We start from the raw sequence: 15,269 nt of genomic DNA, 5'->3' as shown, positions 1-15,269 counted from the left end.
AGGAGGAAGGAAGAACATAATTTGAAAAGAAGTGATGTCACAGCAAATATAAAAAGTAAAGGTGGCATCACAGCAAGCGTTAAGTGCTGAGATGTGTAGTATGGGATGATATCCTCCTTTCCAGCGTAGATCAAATGCAGGAATCGGAGCAGTAGGTATTGTCCACGGTTCCACTTTTTTAAACTTCATCACTACTTTAAACATTTCTACTTAAAATCATTTCTGCTTAAGAGCATAGCTGCAGGCAGCTATGGCTGCTGTAAGTTTTACTTTTACAAAGTCACCTGGCTGGCCCAACTAACTTAATTAGCACGTGAGGGACGTTAAAGCAAATGGTTTTCTATGATGGGGTGTTGTCTTGCCCATGTGTGAAAGCTGAATTAAATTATGACACAGCAGGGGAGGATTTGGAGACAGACAATATTTGAAATTGACTAACTTAACATGGCAAAAACAGAGCTCCTCATACTTCCTCTCAAACCTGGCCCTACTACCTCCGTCCACATTACTGTTGGAAGTACTATCATTCACCCAGTAGCCCAAGCACGCTGCCTAAGTGTCATATTCGACTCCTCTCTCACATTCAAAAGGCAGCTAAAACCTGTCATTGTTTTCCTCCGCATTACCAAGATACGTCCTTTCCACTGTTGCTCGACTGCAAAAACTTTGACACAGACCCTCATTCTCTCCCGTCTCGACTACTGTAACCTCCTGCTGTCTGGCCTTCCTGCCTCACCTACAATCTATCCTAAATGCTGCTGCCCAAATCACTATTTCCAAAATCTGCCTCGGCATCTCCAATGCTGAAATCACTCTCCTGTCTTCCTATCAAATCCCGTATCACACACTCAATTCTCCTCACTTTTAAAGCTTTACACTCTTCTGCTCCTCCTTACATCTCAGCCCTAATTTCTCACTATACACCAGCCCGACTCTTGCGTTCTGCTCAAGGATGTCTTCTCTCTACACCTTTTGTATCTAAAGCTCTCTCCCCTGCCTTAAACCTTTCTCACCGTCTGTCCCACACCTCCGGAATGCCCTTCTCCTCAATATCTGACTAGCACCCTCTCTATACACCTTTAAAACCCATCTCATAAATACACCTACTTAATGAAGCATATGGGTAGCACCATGGCTGATAATTAACACATCATACAAAAACCTTGGCCCCTTTCACTCACTCCTGTCTCTGTAAGTTCTTCCTACCTACCAATTTGATTGTAAGCTCTTCAGAGCAGGGACTCCTTTTCCTAAATGTTACTTTTGTCTGAGCACTTTTTCCCATTGTTGTTTGAGATTGTAACATATTACTGCTGTGAAGTGCTACGTTTGTTAATTTCGCTATATAGACATGCTTTACATTAATTAAAAAAAAAAAAAGGGGGGGGGGGGGGGAAAGAAATTTAGTTTTTCTGCTTTAACTAGATTAGTTGCTCAATGGAAAGATATTACAAGCAATAAAGGCATGTCATTTACTGGGTGATCTAAGCTCAGACCATTGAAACCATGTTTATTTGAGTGGTACCTATTCAAGTTTCCTGTATATAGTAGGAAGATATGTATCTAACTTATGTGCTCTTATTTCCAGATCCCCATCCTGTACAACTCGAGATACTTGGATCTTTTTGAACCCAAAAGAATTGTGCAGTATCAGGGCCTCACCTTAATTGTTATGGACTGTACAGACCTGTTCTTTGAAGTTCAGGCAAAGGATCGCACTAAACCTGCCTCTACTCACCCTTGTAGAAACCATTACGTAAGACGTGGATATGCCATAGCCTCTTCCAATGGTTTTATCACTTTTTCATCTAGCTTACCCTTTGGAGTAGCTACAAAGGTAATGGATGGGCAGCCACAAGAAGAGCTGACTGGGAGAATATGTTCACCATTAAGTTTACCTCCTTTCCTGCAGAATATCCCAATCCAGCTAACACACCAGCAGCAGGAAATTAGCAGGAAGGTTCTCAGCCTTTTGAGTGTCATTGATAAAGCTCTCAATTTTCGCTTTTTGAAAGGTGTGTACCCCCAAAGTATGGAAGTTCAGGTGGATCGGGCTTGGATCATTTGCTGCTACTTGGCATGCCTGCTGCATGATCCCATGGGATTGTCATAGAACACTTACCACGATGAATTCTCTGTATGGGTGTTGTGCTTCTAATGAATGGTCTCTGGTGGACTTGTGTTCCATACTGCAATACCTACTATTCCATATTTATGTCTATTTTGCAGCACAGTAAAATATATTTGCACTATAAACTCAAACGCAGTATTTCTTGTACCACTGAAAGCAAACTGTTTCAAAGTGTTCTTCCATTCTATATGGGTATTCTGCCCTTGTGTTTATTTTAAAGTTATTGCATGTTGAGCATGTCTAGTACAGTAGTTCCATTATTGCACCTAATGTACAAACTTCATTTTAAGAAATTAACCAGCAATAAAATATACATAATACAAATGTTAAAGCGAGAACTAGATATTGCCCCCACACACACGACATTCCCTCCCCAGGTGTTTATTTTTCTTGCCGATGGGATCAGTTTAACCTGTAATTGTCCAATGTAAGTTTCACTTTTCTCCCCAGTGTCTGCATGTTATCCCTTTTGTCAGCAGCTTCCAAGATTCTAGCATAGACATCTTTTAGGAAGCCACAAATAAAAATACCCTTTGTGGGTACATGTTCCTGTCTGACAGGCCTGCAACATTACATATTAGGAGGCAGAAGTCGATGGCAAGTCTTAGCTTATAAATGTAAAGTATCAGAACTGCATTTGTGCCATGTTATAAACATTTTTTGAAACGTATTTGAAACGTATTTGAAGTTTGAACAACTTTATTGCGTAGAAAGCATTGACAGTGATTTTAGTTCTTGTATCCTCTGCTGGCTCTGCGTCCTCTGGCACGCTCAAACTTTCTACCCTTAGAGCGAATGTAGGGCCTAGAAAACAAAAAAATATATATATACATTTAAAAATGACAACAGAACAAGGATTTTAGGCAAAAGAAGTTAAGTGCACAGATCTTTCGCTTTTAAACACCATTGACCATTTTGTTTCATACATAACATTAAAGATCTAAAAACGGGTCATTTGAAGCTTATATGATCCTATTCTTACCATTTAGGTAATGTTTTTAATAACTTTATGTAAGTCTATCTCCTACGCCAAAAAGCTGCTGTTACTATATAACTGACGGCATCTGCCCACTTATATTAATGTCAAACTTTGTCATTAACAGGAAAAATGGCTTGGGAAGCTTCCAACTCATCAGGCCAAGCAAGTGTTCACAAATGAAACAACCACATACAGCATTGTTATAGAACAAAATGTATGTGTCGTAATGATCAAGTATAAGATCTAGAAAGTGGCCATCTCAGTACAGGAAATGTCGTGATCATGTGCGTATAAGAACGCAAAAATAAATATACTTATCTAATACAACAATGCATGTATACACCTAGACTTATTTTTCACCTAACATGACAATTGTACTGTTCATAGCAAACTGGCAGAGGTTAATGGGCTTAACCACTGAGCAGTTACTGCTGTTTAAGGTTAATACTTCAGCCTATGTATGGATCACCCCAAAGACAAACATCTGAAAGGGTTCCCCAAGACTTGCTCCCCCACTGTACAGAAACATGTACTAAGGGATAACATCTGGGATTACGTGCTGCTGTGTTTTGTTAGTCCCACCTGTGCAGTGTTTGAATAGACAAGAATTTCAAAGCCCAGATTAATTCATTCAGAACCCCTTTAGGCTACATCTGCATTAGCCCAGAGGGTGTCATCCGTTTGCTGCTTGGTTACTGGGTTGGGTCAAGACTTCTCAACACATTGCAGGCCTATTCTAACACAATTTTAACCTGTCTTGTTACATTAGGCCCATATAATATCATCTTCAACTGTCCATGAAAGGTCTGTCAATGTAATCTTGTTAATACATAGTTGCATTAAATTAGTATAACTCTGCCCATGACATTCAAAAAGAGGTAACTCAATATAAGCTAAATGTAAAAAATAAAAAAAAACCTACATTTTTCATAACAGACACTTTTGTAGTCATTGATTTTTATCAGCATGATTGTCTACATTATTTTGCTTTTACTGCAAGTTTATTAAAAGGACACATACACACCAGCCCCCCACTACACCCACAACAACAGTGCAGCCCTCCTCTACACCCCCCGGTAACCCCACAAAACTGCAGACACAAACACACTGCAGCTCTCTTCCACCCTCTACACCCACAGCAACAAAAACAGACTGCTGCCCCCTCTACATCCACAAAACACACACCAGCAGCCCCGCTACACCCACTGCAGCCCACCTGTAAACCCACACTGCAGACACAACACTGCACCCACAAAACACTGTAGCCACCCTGCACCCACAAAGAAAAACACAAACTGCAGACAGCACCACACTCTGCCACCTCTACATCCACAAAACACACCAGCAGCCCCCTCTACACCCACCAACACACTGCAGCCCCGCCCCCCTCTATACCCACAGCAAACACCAACACAACAGACTCTTCTGCCCCCTCTACACCCACAAAACACACACCAACAGAAGACAGACACGCACCAATAAAACACTCTGCTGCCCCATTTACACTCTGCAGGCAGGGTGGGTGAGGACTCTGCCTTGCTGCTGCCTCCTGTCCAATCACCTCCCCTGTCTGAGTGCTGATCTCACTCTTTGCGAATGAGCTGAATGGCTGAAAAACTTGGCTGGGTGACACAAATTCCAGGCCATCATGGATTGGTTAAAATTCTGGGCATTATCCAATCAGAGCAGGGATTTCAACAATGCCTGGAATTTACCAGTTTTAGCCTATAATTCCTGGTAAAAAGCATTATAAAATTGAAATTGAAGACCACAGCACTTGGCTTTCGAAGCTCTGGAGATAATTACAGCAGCAAACGGGTTAAACCAGGCCTGCACAACCCGTAAAGTGAAAAGGGCCGAACTGCTCCAAGAAATTTTTTTTTGGGGCCGCACAGGTAAAATCATCATCTCTGCCCCAGCATCCCTCACTATCAACCTTTGCGATACTCCCCATCTATTTCTCATACCCCCATCTCTCCCCCTCACCCACACCCAATATCCCCCTGCACACCACACATTCCTCCCCGCACCTCACCCTCTCTCTCCCTCCCCCGCACCTCACCCTCTCTCCCCCTCCCCCGCACCTCACCCTCTCCCGCACCTCACCCTCTCGCCCTCCCCTGCACCTCACCCTTTCGCTCTCCCCTGCACCTCACCCTCTCGCCCTCCCCTGCAACTCACATCGCCCTCCAATGACACACAACCCCCCCACCTCGGTTTGCTGTGGAGGCGGCAGAGCAGCAGGCATGGAAGTGCCTCAATGCTAGAGCGCGCTGCTGCCCTGGCTCGTGGGGGAACCAGAGGGGAAGAGCGGACTTGGGAGGGGGGGGGGAAGCGGAAAGCCGCCACGGGCCGCACAGTGAGTGCAGGCGGGCCGCATGCCGCGTGTTGTGCAGGCCTGGGTTAAACCCTCTGCTTCCTGGCAGCAAATGGGATAAGCAGTAGGTAATTTCACTGTTACTATAGTATATAAAATCCAATCAATCAACTTACTTTGTGTGGCTGTGTGGAGTACCAGGTGCTTTGCCAAAGTGTCTGTACACCTGTCGACCCTTGCGTGGTCCTAATAAAGAAAATAAAGTGTTAGTGACATTTTAATCATTCTTGCAATAAGTTGATATTGACATGTTCTTTAACCGTGATATAACATCCCCTTTATATGTTCAGATTCATAGCAATGCTCTCGCACTCGTTTGTAAAGCTGCAGTTCAAGCTGCTGTTAAAAAAAAAAAAAGTTCCCATTCAATATGTGCATCAATACAATCTGCACACTGACAAGTGATTAGCTAAGCTGCAGATCGATCCGTTCTCCTGTAATCGATCGCTTGCTCAGGGTTATTTCATTCAGTTCTTGCACAGCTTTGTGGGCAATGTAGTCCTGGAATATGATGACTGGGCAGTTACTAGATACAATTGGTGCACTGCTAGAGAGAGGGCGGGGCTCAAGAGCCAGATCTTATCAGAAGGGGAAGGGGCTGTCACTTTGGAAATGCTTCCTACATTAGAAACATTAAAAAAAAAAAATTAAATGCTACAATTTTTTTCTCATAGTACAGAACTGATTTATTTATACACACGTAGGATATTTCTTGAACTGCTGCTTTAATAGAGATGAATCGTCTTTTTGGATGTGTATCCTCCAAACCCCATCCTTTTCAAGCTGAACCACGTTAAATTATTTCCCTTCAACTACAGCGAGAACACAATATTATGGCAGCCCAAGTTTTTAAATCCATCAATGGAATTTGAAAATCAGAGTTTCTGGAACCTGTATGGAAAAATCTGAAACCTGAACAGAAGCTGGGTAACACCACCCACCTTTTATGTTAAACAAACTTTCTGCTTCAATCTCATCCCCATGCAAAAGCCCCTTTGGGCGCAAATCCATTATCTGTTACCCTCCCACCTCCAATTAAGTTTGATCACTCATTCAGCTGCATTTGTTTTCTCTTTTCAATTATCCACTTTGTAAAATTCCAAACTTTTGTTCAAAACCTTCTCTGAAAACTGGATGTAAACTGTAACCTCTTGATGCAGCAGTGGTTCTGAAACCTCCTCAGGGACTAGTGGCCACCCATGGTTTTAGGAATATCCAGAATTGGGAAAATAAATTGGACTATTCGGCGCTTCCCAAACACAAAATAAATAAATGTGGTAGCACAGTAAATAGTAATAAAACCAATACAGAATAAAAAAATACAAAAATCTGAATAAAAGCAGTATACACACACACACACACAGTTATTTGGCTACTTCCCAAAATGTTGTGCTGCAGTAATTGGCCATTATGACATTTCCTAAAGAATTTGTAATACAAAGGAGGGTCCTCTTTTTTAAATTGCCCTGTATTTGTGAGGGATACACTGTGCCCTCCAGATGTACAAGTCTTGTTAGTTTGCAAACCAGGCTTTGAAAAAACTGCCTTCCTTAATCAGTCACATTTAAAGCAAACATTGCAGTTTTAGTTCTCTGCAAATTAATGAGTTCTCTTCCATGCAGCCTCTGAATGGGCAAGTTCTTGTCAATCAACCCTAACGGTAGATTATTTTGAGTGCGGCAATAGAGGGAGGAGAAGGGGGGGCTTACCTGTGCAAATACCAGTCCGGCACAGTGATCATAAACCATAGCGATCAAACAAAAGTAATTAGAAGAAATCAAACCTCTTCCATATCTACTTCCCATGCATACAACCTCACTTTCAAAAATATATATCTAAATACTTGTAGGTGTCTGATCTTTGTTAAAAATGTGCCTAGACTTGATACCTTAAACAGGTCACCGACATTGGTTCATTTTCACAAATTCAACTAAATAAGAGCAAACATTACCTGACAGCAGAACAGTGTTCTGGCCTTTAGGGGCAGCAAGGGCCAGTTGATCAAATGTCAAGATCTGTCCTCCAGACTTCAGAATACGGTTACGAGCTCCGCTGGACACTTTAAGAGCACACACCTAAGACGGCACAAAAAAATTCCTGCAACTTTAAAATGCAATCCCAGTATCACAGTTCAGTTTTATACCAAACCGTTGTAAACATTACTAGTGATACAAGCAGTCGTACGCAGTAGTTCATGGTGGGTGAATCCACACCAACAATAAACACAGCATGGAAAAGAACAAAAACATACTTTTAAGTTCCAGATATAATTATAGGTTTGGCATTACCAGATCTATTTTATTTTGATGTGTGGTGAAGTTTAGTTTTTGAACCAGGCAAACTGAATTTTAAAGTGTATACAGGCATACCCCGTTTTACGTACACCCGCTTTACGTACACTCGCAAGTACGTACATTTATTTTTAGCTGCACCGTACCCCAGTGTACGTACGCGTGCTTCGCGAGTACGGACACCAGGGGGCGGCTTGCGTGCGCACCTCATCAATACTGCAACCTCCTTCATTGTGGTCCCTAACTGAGCCGGAGTGCAGGTAAGGGGTAAGGGGGAACGGGGAGATCGGGCGCGCCATCAATCAGCAACTATAGCAGTGATTCCGCTCGCACTGCAGCTCCTGGCTCTTCTCCCTCTGCTTTCCTCTTCCCTCCTACCATCTCGCTCTAGCCTGCTGCTGTTGTAGAACGGAACTTTGCATGCGAGTTATAGGCTACGGGGGAGGAGGTGCTCTTCTACTGCATTCTGTGCTTGTGTGCGTGCGCGACCGAGTGTGCGTGCGTGACTGAGTGTGTGTGTGTGCGCGTGCCTGAGTGAGAGATTGAGGGAGTGCATGCGTGTAAGCCAAGCTGATCAAGGACCTGAGTAAGACCGTGTGTATAGTGCCGGCGATGCCGCCCAAAAACAAACACATTGCCGCCGTCGCGTGCGCTTATAGTAAGCGCGACAGCGGCAATGCGACAGAGCGGACTTTGGAAGCCGGGAATATTTGATTTTTCAAGGGCTGTCACCTCATGTGACAGCCCCTCAACAAATCAAATGCCCGGGAGCCCGCGACGCCGCCACAAAGCGAAATATAACTTTCACTAGCGGGGATGGGTGAGGTCGCCGGTCGCGGGCACTATACGCACGGCCTAAGGAAGCACAGCATTGTAAAACACTGTACAGTACAGTATTGTACTGTATTGTTTTCACCAAAGTCACAAATCAAAGTCCCAACAATATATCAGTCAGTCAAATAAATGCACCTCACCTTCATGCCCTTTCAGTAAAAATACTGTACAGTAGAAGATATGCCCCCTCCATCCTTCCTACATATTTTTAAAATAATTTTCCATTCATCCATGTTGTATCTGTCAGCACTTACAAATGCATTATTTACATCAGTTATGCATATATATGATGTTTGCAGTACAGTACATGCATTGTAAAGTGGAAAAAGGGTAGTGCTTCACTTTAAGTACATTTTCGCTTTACATACATGCTCCTGTCCCATTGCGTATGTTAAAGCGGGGTATGCCTGTAAATCCTGTGTGCGCCATGCGCATTCGCATATCATTACCCAGAATCCCTGCAGCAGTGGAAGCATGAGATGCCATAAGAGATGGCAGAGTTGCAGATCTGTCTGAGACATGCGAGTGGTATTTTTCATTTGCCATACATGCTGTATAAGTACAGCAGTTGGTAATCATAAATTCTGCTAGTGAGATATTTAAGATTTATCAAAGGACAATTTTAGAAAGCAAAGACTACATGGCCACTTCAACAGCTTTGGAGGTCATAAGTAACAATACACTAAACCACCAATTGCTAGAAACAATCATTTTTCCCACCTTCTTTATTTAGCAGAAGTTGTCAAAAAGTTCACCCACATTACATAGATGCCCATCAATAGTTTTTTCTATTTTTATGGGAATAGAAAAAAAAAAAAAAAGTCTTATAATAGAAGTTTTAAAGCCGCAATCCAAGTAGTGTTTTGCCCCCATTTTTTGAAAACATGGAATTGAAGCAGGTAGTCTCCGGAGCTGAACCCCATTCATTTCAGCTCCGGGGATCCCCTGCTGCCAGAACTGCTTGCATTCACTGAGCCTGCAAATCCTTGGTTTAGTTATGTAGTTGATGTTGTCTTTACCTTAAGTTTAGGGATGTCTTGGATCCGGACATCGTCTGTGATGCATCCCACCACCACTGCAGTTTTGTTTTCCCGGCCAGGCTTATTCAGCTTACGAATCTGTCAGCAATCAGAAAATTAACTAATTTAGAAAATTTAATTTAAGCAGCAGGCTCAAAATATTCCTGAAAAAAAAATTAAAGCTTCTAAATCTTTTCACCTGAACCAAATGGTAACATTAAAACTTTTACAAGTTACCCCTGGCACTATGTAGCAATATAGCACCTCAGGCTACGGCCCCAGTCCTCCCTGCCGTACGTGCGCCTGGCGGCATAGCAGCGCGTGCAGAGACTACAGCCGCGATCGGCGGTCTGTAGGGTAGCTCTAGTGGAGCGGGCGCAGCCATGATGGGGCATATCTGCCCTGTAATTGGCTGCACGCCGACCACGTGGCGGCACAGGAAGACAAAAATCTGTGTCTTCCCTGCTAGCATATGTGTCACAGCACCACACACACGCACGCCTGCCGTGACCACCAGGGACATAGCCTAAGATGTAAGATAACCTCGTTTCAGTTGCTTTAATTATATGATCGTTAAGTGACATGACCAGCTGGAGTGCTAAATGAGACATAGGTGTTTAAAGCTCACTTGAATAGCTCACAAATCAGATCTGTATTTCTCAAAAGCCAACGTGTTGGTTGGTACCTAAAAAAGGTGATGTGTCAGTCATTAGATTTCATGCTACGTCTGTCTAATTCCACTGCTCACTCCCACCAAGACCAAGTTGAGCACTTTTGCCATGTAAGAAGTTGGCTTAGAGCAGCAAAGCGGTTACTAATATTTTTCTTATGAAGAAACAATATGTACTCAGTCATGCTTCACCCACTAGAGCCACCAAAATAGCAGAATCATACTCTACAAATCAGGATTATTATAAGGCTATCAAACGTGGTTGTAAATAATGAATAACCGAGCCATATACAATGCTGAGTTTATGCGTAGCTGTGCAACAAACTTTTCAAGCTCAATGTATCCTGGATCTGAAGATCAAATGCTTTGGGTGCTTATGACGCATGGAAATGGTCCCACAACAGTGGGATTGTGATCTGGAGACGCCGACAACGCAAATCCACACATGCTGCAGACGGCATTATAAAAAGGCACCGAAACACTAGAAGCTTTGTAACGTTTCATTTTGGGTCGAGCATGCAGATTAAATTGGTAGAGGATTTTATACCATATGTATATTTCTTTCATTTATTGGGATTTATGAGCAACATCATTTTGAATACAATTGAATGTAACAGGAGAATAAGACACCTGCTGTGAGCGAGAGAGAGCGCGAGAATATGTATATACTTGTAAGAGCCATCTATATATCTCTTACAAGTGTCTACTCACACTATAGATATCTAATATTTTCTGTGGGAGACCAGACATACTGCGCTATGTTCCTCTGTAGTATGATTCATACATCTGATAATATCTTCAGTTGCTCACACAGTCCTTTTTTAACCCAAAAAGAATAACTGCACTTGAAGACCAAGGACATCTTGATATCTCTTCTACAAAGAATTTGGTGTCAAGCAAAACCAAGTCTTTCACTCAAGTATATATTTGTTTGGGTTTCTGAGAAGAACCCGTGAGCTTTCCAGGCTGCGATCCCGATAAAGGGGATACCTTAAACTCTTTACTAGATGACTGGGACACGGTTCCGGCTGCACGTGCGACGGCGTGCACTCCACACACATGGTACAGCCCTCTAAGGGGCAGTCCCGTTGGCATGTGCGCGTGATCGCCTTTGCCAAAAGACAAGATTTGTGTCTTTTGGCGCGGCGGCGAGCATTGGCCACGTCACAGCAGCGGTTCAGCCAATGAAGGCAAACAAGCCGCGTGACGTCATGGCCGCACTCCCCTGACGCGAGTTGCCTTAAGTCCATCAGGTTGCGCTGATGCAGGGAACGAGCGCCGCCACGAGTGCACTGGGGCCGTAGCCAAGGAAAACAGTAACATGGTACCAAATCATAAATAAGTGTCGGATAGAAATCTACAGTAGAATGCTATGACTGTAGAAGTGTAGAACATTTACCCAATTAATAAAATGTAAGGCTGCATCATTTCCTTGTTTCTGGAGTCAACATTGTTACTTACCAGACGGGACAGAGCGAGGGGTGGCCTGTTGGTGCGGCTCATAAAAAGACGTCTCAGCACCACTTTGTTGAAGTTTGAGTTGGTACGACGAGCCAAGAAACGGTATAGCTGCATAGGAGGAAGAGACAAAATTAGAGAGGGCTTCTTTCCCCTAAGTGCCAGATGGGTATAAACTAATATGAGAAATCGTAAATGTGTGGCTCCGCCTATATTTACCACTGCAGTTGCTGCCAGTGGCATTCCAAGCAGGGTGAACAATATGGAAGCTTAAATCTCCCGTGAAGCCACAACATCATTCATGGATTTAAAACTCCATAAAGTACCAGCAGCACCTACTGGAGGTAAAATATCCTTGGCTGCAGAGGGTCCCTGGAACTGTAATGAACATGGTTCAGCTACAGAGATCCCCTACCTCCAACCTGGGGAATGGCTTTTTTTTATTTTTTAAACATAGAACACGGCTTTAAATCTTCTGCTCAAATGCCCATAAAAGGGAGGTTAGAAACAACAACTAATTACTGACCTTAACCAGAAGCCTCAGATAGATATCCTGGCTCTTGGGCTCCTTTCGTCGCACCTTGCGGTCCTTGTTGTGACGGATATCTACTCCCTGTTTAAAAAAAAATAAAAATGTAAATTACTTTTTTATTTGACATTTATTTTTGCTGGTAGTTTACCAATTAAGATAATCAGTACACTTTGTATACATGTCAAGAGGATTGCACTAAAGCATCTGTACGGTTTACAGAGGCCCCGCGTGCTTCCCGAAGGCATTTAAATTAAGTACCGGGGGAGCGGCAGGGCCTCTGTAAACCTTTACTTTCCTTGGTTCCATATGCGTCGCCGTGGCGGCAAATGATGCCGCTAGGCCATGTTGCTATGGCAACGTGACGTCATGACGCCAGAGCCAAGGTATGTGAAGGCGCGGGGGTGAGGTGACCGCCAGCAGGGGGGCGCACGGAAAAAAAGTTTGCACCCTCCTGCACTAAAGTACATTTGTTACCATTGCACATATCAAATTGTTTAATTTCAGCATCTGCTGCCCCCTCCAAAAAATGAACTGAATCAATCAAATCTTGACAAGCATTATACGGTTGGCAAATATACTTTTGTTTAAGCAGACTGTCCCTTACTGAAGTGGTCTTCTTAAAAGAATCCTTGCCAAGATCAAAGCCTGGGTTAAAGTGTACGTTGCACCACTGTGCTAACAAGAACATTAGGCCGCATGAGACCGGTTATTGTATATAAAAAAGGTTCTGCATAATACAGTAATTAACATTTTCTCACGACTATCCCACGACTAACTTTTTATATGAAAAGAACTGTAAATATTTGGCTTTTGGGTGAGTGGGGAGCTGTTTCTATGTAATATTAGTGGGAAGTTCAGTGATGTGCAAGCATGTATTTCTTTATGCCCCAACTTCAGTTAATAATGATGAATACTGTATCTGCGACTCAGGTGAACTGCTGTCGCTTTATATAAAACTTTATATAAACCAATATATATTGCAGGCCTAGCCTCCGTCTTCCAACACTATTAATCCCGTCTGTAACTGCTACATACACCCATAATTATTATCTCCAACTGTCCATGAAATGTCTGCAAATTGAATGTATAACCATTGTTCATTTTATATACAGGTAGTCCTCGTTATCCAACGTTTCACTTTACAGCGAATGACATATCCAACGCTTTACAATGCAACCCTACGGACCATTTGTTTCGACTGCGTTATCCAACGCTCACCGCCACTGATTAACATGGGACTCACTTTACAACTGTTTCACTATCCAACGCTACTTCCAGAACGGATTCCGTTGGATAACTGAGGACTGCCTGTAACCATGTATTGTGATAGATGTGTCCAGGGTATACTTGAAAACGAAAGGTAACTCAATGAATTACTTTCTGGCAAAACATTTTCTAAATAAAATACAACATACTCGCTATTCGTGGCCCTCAAAAGAAAAAAGTATTATACTGCTCTAAAACGGTATTTTATGATAAAGCAAATCTGTGCAAACACATCAAACTATAAAATTGACAAATGTAAAGTGTCAAGACAGACGAGCTTACAAACTACACAATAAAGTAAGAATACAGAAAATGAGAAGTCTTGATAGAGGGATGAAGTGATGTGTAATGCAGCAGACACCGACATGTCTCTACTTTAGACTTAAAAAAGCATGTGCAGGAAGTCAACCCCCAAAAAAGGGGTCAACGGCAGATTACATGTTCAGGGGGGGATCCATATAGCAAAGACAGATATTAAATGTTTAAAGAGATTGAAACAGCTTTATGAATTTACATAAACTACGTGAACAGAAAAGATGATCCTACTGAAGGCCGGAGGGGCCTGCAACACATTACTCTGCTGTTCCCTCTTGCCCTGCAAGGGGTGCTTTCCATAGCCGAGGCACCCTTATGTCAAAGATCCTGGCACATTTAGAGAGTTACTGAGCAAGAAAGTAACAGAGTGAAACGTGACCAGTGTCAAGCACAGCAGGCCCGAGAACGTACATCCCTTTAACTAATATGTATCTCGGCATCGCTCCCAATACTCGCCCCGACCGGCGTCCTACAGCCGCAGGATACCGGCCACGGCTTCTAAACCGGGGCGTGCAAGGGGCGCGAGCGCGATGGCAGCGGATTGTAAAGGAACCAAATTTCTCACCATGATGGCGGCTGTGGCAGCAGCGGCTTCTCGGGGAGGAAAGGAAGGAGCTGGGCGCTGCCGCAAAGGCTTATGGGAAGCACACGGGAACAGGAAGTTGTCACACACTCGAAGAGCCGCTCTGTCGTCAGAACTCTATGGTGAGTGATTAGTGGAGGACTTATTCAGAACAACTCCGTTCTGTACGTTCCTGTGATTTTTCATCACGTTTTAAGCAAAACAAATCGCATACACTTCATTGGACTAATTGATAAAAGTCAGCACTTTTTTTAAATTAAAATTCGATTTTTAGCTCGTATAAACCCCAAATCTGACTGCCTTTGGTTCATGGAGACTGGTCTGCGGCGGTCTGCCCTCTTATATAAAACAGGACATTATTAACATGTGAACAGCTAACATGCCTGCCAACGACCAGCTTAAGTATGAGAAGATGATCCATGCCCGCATTTCCTCGCATCTTTATTATAGCAAAGGCGCAGCAAATAGGAGTACAGACCCATGGCTGCATCATTATCACACTGTGCTTCTGGACAGTTATACTGTATTGTATGTCTTTATATAGCGCCATTAATGTACATAGCGCTTCACAGTAGTACTCTACTTACTGCTCTAAGTTTAGTTCATACATAAGCCTAATTATAATGACATTGCTCATTTAGTGTGTATATATAACCACATGCATTAGTTAATTATGTTTCCTGCGGCGGGGGAGGGCAGTTGAAGGGAGGCTCAGGAACGCATAAATAGCCGGTTTCTGCACCTCATTGTAACTAACTCTGCCCATAACAAACATGGCAGCTACATGCTTCAAACCAGACTGTCATTCTCTGTT

General features: G+C 43.0%; 2 protein-coding genes across 7 annotated transcripts in view; one reads left to right on the top strand and one right to left on the bottom strand.

The window, feature by feature from the left end:
• The window catches only part of LOC142497482 (uncharacterized), a 17,892-nt gene extending 13,884 nt beyond the window's left edge, over positions 1–4,008 (top strand). For 5 of the 6 annotated variants that reach the window (XM_075605323.1, XM_075605322.1, XM_075605321.1 and 2 more), the window contains one exon: positions 1,589–2,256. In XM_075605323.1, coding sequence (XP_075461438.1) covers positions 1,589–2,113 — 525 coding nt within the window. In that variant the 3' untranslated portion in view covers positions 2,114–2,256. Of the gene's footprint in view, positions 1–1,588; positions 2,257–3,234 lie in introns of those variants that run through there. The other variant, XM_075605325.1, reaches the window with a different exon arrangement.
• Positions 2,813–15,245, bottom strand: RPL18 (ribosomal protein L18). The gene is made up of 8 exons (XM_075605328.1): positions 15,198–15,245; positions 14,438–14,572; positions 12,286–12,372; positions 11,763–11,870; positions 9,632–9,730; positions 7,439–7,562; positions 5,604–5,673; positions 2,813–2,935 (listed from the first exon to the last, which is right to left on the bottom strand). Exons 1-8 carry the CDS (start codon positions 15,228–15,230, stop codon positions 2,860–2,862), a joined length of 732 nt encoding a protein of 243 aa, XP_075461443.1. The 5' UTR covers positions 15,231–15,245; the 3' UTR covers positions 2,813–2,859.
• Positions 15,246–15,269: the final 24 nt, after the last annotated feature.

This window comes from Ascaphus truei, chromosome 6 (genome assembly GCF_040206685.1).
Source record: "Ascaphus truei isolate aAscTru1 chromosome 6, aAscTru1.hap1, whole genome shotgun sequence".
In the NCBI taxonomy this organism is placed as follows: domain Eukaryota; kingdom Metazoa; phylum Chordata; class Amphibia; order Anura; family Ascaphidae; genus Ascaphus; species Ascaphus truei.
This window is presented reverse-complemented; position numbering and strand designations above follow the sequence as displayed.

Excerpts from the sequence above, each read along its gene's own strand:
- RPL18 (XM_075605328.1), bottom strand. The coding sequence starts at position 15,230 with ATGTTTGTTATGGGCAGAGTTAGTTACAATGAG. Across the intron at positions 9,731-11,762 it reads CCCTCGCTCTGTCCCGTCTG|ATTCGTAAGCTGAATAAGCC; the intron begins GTAAGTAACAAT and ends GATTGCTGACAG. Across the intron at positions 5,674-7,438 it reads GAACACTGTTCTGCTGTCAG|GACCACGCAAGGGTCGACAG; the intron begins GTAATGTTTGCT and ends TTTCTTTATTAG.